Source organism: Fusarium coffeatum (assembly GCF_003316985.1).
Source record: "Fusarium coffeatum strain FIESC_28 chromosome Unknown BRIP53273_contig_377, whole genome shotgun sequence".
NCBI lineage: Eukaryota > Fungi > Ascomycota > Sordariomycetes > Hypocreales > Nectriaceae > Fusarium > Fusarium coffeatum.
In genome coordinates this window covers 14,074-21,459 of record NW_022158166.1, presented here as the reverse complement: position 1 = coordinate 21,459, position 7,386 = coordinate 14,074, and the positions used below count along the sequence as shown (strand labels likewise).

At 46.9% G+C, this 7,386-nt stretch overlaps 1 protein-coding gene across 1 annotated transcript; it reads right to left on the bottom strand.

Annotated features, from left to right (window-relative positions):
• Nucleotides 1-3,560: 3,560 nt before the first annotated feature.
• FIESC28_11242 (uncharacterized protein) lies at nucleotides 3,561-5,209 on the bottom strand (the record flags this gene model as incomplete). The annotated part of the gene is made up of 2 exons (XM_031165369.1): nucleotides 3,561-4,985; nucleotides 5,045-5,209. The coding sequence occupies 2 exons, from the start codon at nucleotides 5,207-5,209 to the stop codon at nucleotides 3,561-3,563; spliced, it is 1,590 nt and encodes a 529-aa protein (XP_031010558.1).
• Nucleotides 5,210-7,386: the final 2,177 nt, after the last annotated feature.

Sequence of the window (7,386 nt, the reverse complement as noted above, 5' to 3'; positions counted from 1 at the left end):
GATGACTGATTGGTGAGCGCACAAGACGATGCGATCCTGCGCCAACCGAACAAGGCAGGGAAACTGCTGCCTTTGACTTAATTCTTATCAACAAGGATGCGTCCTGCGTCCAGATCGTCCAGAAATAGACAAGCAAGTGGATGCAAATGGACAAGATTGGCGAAGTTCGGTACAATGTACCCGACTCTGACTGAACGGCACAGCACAGCACAGCACAACGAGTGCAAAGCAGTTGAGTTGTTATCGATCTGTTGGTAGCTTGGAGGGTGGTAGTCTCAAGTCATGGGTGAACATCCCATGATATAGTGAGCTGAAGTCGGTGTGAGCTTTGATGATAGCTGGCTGCAGGCGACGCAATTTCGAGAGTAGCTTGGTGATAGCGGGAGACCGGTGTCAAGGGTCGAGGGGTTCGTTCGCGCGCAACGTCCTTGAAGCTAAAAGATGAAGAAGACGAGGACTCGATTGGAAATGTTAAGATCGTCGAAACGGCGCGGCAGAGACTAGAAGTAGGATTAGACTCGGAACAAAACCCAAACGTAAAAGTAAAGTTGATGGTCCAAGTTTAAACGGATGACGGATATTAAAGTGGAAGGGAAGGGGTCCTTGTACAGACCAAACGGGAACAAAGCGGGAAGGAAGATACAAAACAAGACTGGAATGATTGGCAAAAAGTATAGAGTAAACAAGACAATCCTCAGTGCCGTGCAGCACAGACTGACACTGACAAAGAGGACGATTTAGTAAATTGTAGTGCAGCGCGCACAAGCCAAATCAAGGTAAGGTATCCTGGTGTTTCTGTTTTGCTACCAACCGGGGCGCGTCGCATGGAAAGACAGGATGATCCCAGGCACTATACCTACCGAACCAGGTACGGCGCGGAAAGGCCCGTAACACAAGACAAGTACAGTAGATGTGATTGTGATTGCAGATTGTGAAATAAGATGAGATGAAATGAGACGAGACGAGACGGGGTAGAGAGGAAAACGTGGTTATCGCAGGAAGATCAACAATACGTCGGCCCGTACCTGACAGCGCAATTCGCATACGCAGTGCAACTTGCAATGAATGCGAAGCTTGTCAAGTCGATATAAGAGAAAAGTAACCAACCAGATGTTGAGGATGCACGGTCGTGCTGATCTTGTGGTAGTACGAGACGTAGGGCCCTGGCGTACAAAAAGCAAACGACCAAATATTAAAGGGTCATTCAAAGTGGTACGAAAGAGAGAAGAAGAGAGATTGGGCAAAGTAGAACAAAATTGGTCTGACTGATGAGAGTGGATGTCGCAACGAAGACAGACGTCGTACGTACTGTACTGTACCTAGTCGTAGTCGTAAAGTGGGCAGAAAAGTTGGAAGTTGGAGAGGGAAGTCTACAGTAACCTGAAGCAATGCCTGCCCATTGACTTAAGTGGGACAGAACAATCCATCAAGACTCTAGAAGTATTAGTCTTTGACTTGACGTGAGTCGTACAGAGTCGCATCGGACATGTTTGGTTGACTGGGGGAAAGTAAATAATGGCAAACTTAGAGTTTAGAAAAGAGGATAACAAAGGAAAAAGAAGCTTGTCTTGCTATGGTATGGATTGGAGGCGCACACTCTATTACTCTTTCTACCGACTCAACACTAAACTCTGTCTACACTCAAATAAATAAGCCTAACTTGATCGATCTAGCAATTCTCTTTAAACCAAGCCACTGCATGTTTTGGATCAGGATAAGGCTCAGCTGAAAAATGCATCAGAAATAGAAGTTCCTTTTTCCTGGCCCATTCCATCTATGATCAGCATAGCTTACATTGTCGATCGACAACCTACACCAAAAAGCATCGCGTTCCAATACTCAGTAAATGTCAGAAATGACAAGCCCTTAGTTAGATCACGATTCTTGCTACTGTATGGGTCTATTTCTTTCTCTTAGATCGTTGTAACTTGACCAGCATCGGAAACGAGAAACACGTCTTGTATCCACATGATTGATCCTTCTTTTCCGGTCATGACCAATGATTTAATATAATGGAAAAAAGAAACGATCAATCTATCCGTACCGCTGCTAGGAAAGACTTTTCTCAACCGGCGTGTTTTACTACCACGTTTCGCTTACCGAGACGGAGACTTTGCCCGTTCAGATCCATCCCCAGATTCTCATCTCTCTCTACCTAACCCTCCTCTCCTTCATCATCAAATGATCAACAAAACAACATGCAGGTCAAAAGCCACTGCAAAGTAAAAGCTTCACCAAAGATGCCGTTTCTGAACATAGCTTCCAATCAAGAAACTCAATTGAAACTGTTACCCACCATCTTCGGTCACGCTCTGCCCTGTTTTTGTCCTTCTGTTCCCCGGAAGCGGCAGAGGATTTCATCGAACGGCTACGCCAACTCTACCGGACCCAACCCGCAGCCAGTGGAGTGGTTTGCAGACCCTGTTGCTCATAGCTTTTGCGGTTTCCCATAGGTTCATATGCAACTCTAGCGCAGGTTTATACAACACTACGTATCCGCTCTTCAAGCATAAGCCGAAGCATGGCTTGGCTGAAGCAATGACAAAGTACGGTGTATGCAGCAAAGCAAGATATTCGTCAATTATGACGATCTAATTTCAGCTTCTTGACGAGCTTCCAACACAGCTCTTGTCTCGTCTTGCTGTGCCGCTCGCAAGGTCAGCCTAGGAAGGTGAGCCAGTGAACCAGTGGTAAGCAATGTCTTGTCTTATCAGTCTGTACTGTACTGAAAGAACTGGGCTGACTTGCTCATCTCGATCATCGACAGGGGTTTTAATGGGCACACCAAAGCTCTGGGCCGTTTTGACAAGGGTTGTGGTCGTCTCAACATCCCAACGTTTCTATCCATCACCAACGGTCAAGCCTCAATAGACAAGAGAGACCTCTCCTCAACGACCTCAGGAACTGTTTCTACCAATCCTGTCACTGGTTTCACTATTCACTCGAAGCCACAGTTGCACGAACACAACTCTGTGGCGCCTTTGACCCCTGGCACCCACGTTGGATCCTTGTCAGTGCAAAGAGTAAGCAGACAGGGGAAACGTTGCGATTTGATCATTTTATGCAGGGGCAGTGTGGTCCTTTGCGTCGCAACTCTAAACTGGGAGAGATGACACTCTGAAACCAATAAACAACAGAAAAACTCTGCGTAAAGGACCTTCGGGTTTCCGGGAGGTAGAGTGACATCGCGAGTTTCTGGTAGCAGTCGGCTTGTCATCCAATGTCCGGGCTGTTGGGTCACTATCATGCTGCGGCAGTTGTGGCCCTGAACTAATATGTGAGGTCTGCTATTCAACATCTCCAATTTCGGTCATACTCAGGGTCTTGTTTACTCTTACTCGCCCGCAATGATCCTGACTTAATTTCAGATGTCTATACTAGCGCATTTTCGATAATATGTAAAGTTATATTATTTCACCGACTATCCGTGATATAGACTGTAACCAAATAACACGCTCTATCCAACGCCGTTCTTGCATTATGCACAGTCATATTATTCATCACCTCCGAGCTGGGTCCCCAATTCCCGGGTTATCCACCAACCGAGATATCTCTCATGCTCAATTCTTCGGCTCTTGCGGAAGCGGTCCGGTCTCTCGCTCCGTCTCCGACTCTTCCGTTGAACGTTGTGGATTCTCCAATCTCTGACGCTCCTCTACCGTGAGGTCACTCTTAGCAGACCCAATGTTGATAAAAGGGATGAACAGCAGAGGAACACACGCGACACTGAATGCCAGCCAGAAAGCCACCTTGTAGCTCTTCCGAAGTCCGAGATCAGACGTCTCAGCAACAGCAATGTCGGCAATACCGAGGAAGAAGCTGATTCCTAAGAACAGCACGCTGTTGATCAAAGCACCTGCGAGTCCTTGTCGGTGGCTCGGCATGTTAGTCGTGAGGAAGATGTTGCTGACTGTGAAGGTAATATCAATGCCGAGGGTACAGCAGACCATGCTGGGAAATACCCAAGCCCAATAATTAGGGTCCTCGGGCATGAGAGCGAATAGCAGCATGCAGGTTGCGTTTGCCATGGACGATATGAACAGCAGCATACGTCCTGGTAGGAAGTGCAGTGTGAAGCCTCCGACGGTACCGATGATCAGACCGCCCACACACATCGGTATATACCAGACAGCAGTGATGAGTGGTGACCTGTGCAGCACCAGCTCCATGTAGAAGCTCGAGTAGAAAAGGAAGAGCCCAAAGGTACCGAAGGCCATGAAGAGAACGGCCATAAACCGCTTCATGCCCTTGGGCGCGAAAAGATCTGCCGGCAACAGAGGAACTCGAGCCTTGTGGGTTTCAACATACCATGCGCCTATCAGGAACATGACGCCCAAGATCAAAGTCACGATGATATAGGGGGTTGCCCAACCATTAGGAGAGTGTGAGCTATCCGTCAGGGCGTAAACGATCAGAAGAAGACCCGGCACAATCGTACCAACTCCCCACCAATCCATCGGAATATCGGCCTTTCTGTCTCGGTAGTCAAAGGGCACGGCGACCAACGAAACCCCGCAAACAACGGCGAAGATGATAGTGCCGATCCAAAAGTACCAACGCCAGTTGAGAAACTCAGCAGATAAGCCTCCGATAAAGATACCCAAAAAGAACCCGACGGGTGCGAATCCACCATATAGAGCGAAGATGAGGTTCTTTCTCGGCCCGGGGCGGTAGTATTTACCCATCAGTGCCACGCCTCCCGGGAGATATGCAGCGGGACCGAAGCCTTGCAATGCTCGGCAGAAGATGAGCATCATGTAGTTCTTGCTGAAGCCTGCAATGAGAGCCCAAAGGAAGAACCATATCAGACCGCCATTAAAAACAAGGTAGCCTCCGTACATGTCTCCCAACCGGCCCATGGGGAGGAGCATGGCTCCCGTGATGAGGGAGAAGACACTTGACGGCCATGTTTGCGACGCTGAAGGAATTTCGAGTTCTTTAGCCAAGGGCGGAAGAATGACATGAAATCCACTGACGAAAAATTCCTGATGATGTCAGTATCTGAAGACGTTGACGGGTGTGTGTTGTGTAAGTGAAGACTTACTGCCAGTAACATGGAGCAGAAGACTGAGAAACCAAAGCCCAATTCAGCCCATATTGACTTAAACACTTCAGGTCTCTGACGGCCGAGTTTCTCAACATCGACTGATGAATCCCGGCTTGCCTCTCCGGCGCGAACACCGGTGTTTTCCTCGTCGGCCTTAGTCATAGCATCCGTTGTCTTCAACAATCTGACCACAAAAGAAGAACAACACTTTTATCGTATCAATCTCTCAAGCCAGAAACAAAAGAAGAGGATCTCCATCTTGCTTTGTAGTCCCTCCGTCAAAATCTCGGGTTGCCCCCTCTGAAGTCATGGAGGCGTTGGTTCTTGGCATCGAGGTGGAACTTGCCGGGAGGAAAAAACTGCCTGGTTGGGATTAGCGGGTTCGCTCAAGGTTGGGAAGGGTTGCTGACAAACTGACTTTCGGCAGATATAATGGGAAGATATTCGTTGAGATATGCGATGTGACGCCCGAGGTGATGCCCTTTTTACTAACATGGTGACCGAGGCGTGAAGTTGATGTGTGAGATGACGACCGAGGTTGCGGGTTTGAGCATCCATGACGACCTGGCGCAGGAGTTGAAGTGGGTATCGAAAATAAGTCACACACTGAACGAATGTGACAGAAATAATGGCTCAGATACAAGTCTATAAAACCTGTGCAGTTCTTATACTTTTTGTCAGCATCATCATTTGGCCCAGTGACAGAGGGTTGATGTGCAAGCTTTTTTTGTCGATAGTCCGAGTTGTAAGACGATATTATTAATTGCTTCTGAAAATGCACTCCGCGAAACTTGAATCATTCAGCTTCTTAAAAAGCCTGACGTTTCACGGCATGGCTTGCAAAAAGGGAAGTCTTTTGGTTACCAATGCCGGGGAATGAAGTTTCTGACTGCATGTACCTCTAAGCTTTCGTCCAGGAGACCAAAATGAATGGCCTAAAGCCTGATCTAAACTGTTACAAAGTGGCCAAATCATCTCATCTCTTATGTCTTGAACCTCACTCGCGCTAGGTAGCTTGAAGAGGAAGGTTCTCACTCGGTGTTGACTACTCCCTCGAATGCATCGTCAGTATCATTAGGGGATCTTGATGGTCCTCAGACGTTCTCATAGGATCTTTGATAGCCGATTTCTAAGTAAAGAGGTGTAGGTATCGTAATATTGGGCTTCTCTGTGAACTTCGTTGATGCGATGGTTGTAACTGTGGTAAGAATAGTTATTGCCCTTTCGATAAGATGCAAGAAAGAGTAACCAAGTAGAAATGGAGATAGATAACCACAACCAGTTCCATTTCTGCAACAAGGATTCTGTTGCAGAGCTCTGTATACCGCAACCGCGATGTGGTATTAACCTCACTGCCACTGGTTCCTGTTCTTGAGATACCTGCCTCCTGAGGTGTGTGTGTGTGGTGACTTCAATCGGGTGTTCGTCTTGGCTGCGTTCACCTGAGGTTCAAATACATGAAAAGTCAGAACTCTGTGGAATAACCCCCATGAGCTCATTCGAAACTCGTGTTCCATTACTTTGCATCCTCCGCAGCTTCGTGAATCACTGCCCATTCATCTTTACCCTCACCCTCATCCCATCAGGTTACCTCTTGCTATAACTGAAAGGGAGGTTCAAAAGTTATTGACGAACTTCATCGCGTATTCGCTCAACTGGACAGGCAAAGTTTTATGAAGAGTGTCTGTCGAGTACTGTGAATTGTCTAGACACTGACCATATACACACTTGGTGCATAAGAGAACGTCCCAGACGTCTAAGTTGAATGCTCACCGCATGCAATGTCCAAGTCCCTTTATCAGAACAGGATAATAAATGGTGACATTCCTACATCTCTATTCCATCAAGATGACAGTTCCCATTCGGAGCAAGTCGGTATAGCTTCACCATGCCCTTGCCGATTGTCGATACAATGGAAATATAAAAAACGTGGTGATTATCATTGACCTCATAGAGTTGAGAGAGTTTGTCATAACAACATCCATTGCACCGTGATGCTGCAGCCTTAAACAATAAAGCATTGACCAAAGGTTTCTGCAATGAATGATAACAGTGCTTCATTTATTCACAACATCTCAGTCACTTTTGTCTTCTTCAGAGGCCGTACATCTTATTAAATGGTATTAGAAAGCTGCTTCAGTTAAAGCATACATAGTAAAGAGAGAACCTTTATTACGATACAGCTTTATGAAACTTCTGGATAGTGGTGGCATGTCGTTGATTTAGGCTACCCTGGACATTGGAGAGAGCAAGCCGCTTTCATCACGCGACAACCACAAAAGTAGATGACGATCCATAATAGTCAACTAGGTTTGGGATCGTCATGAATAATGACTTAT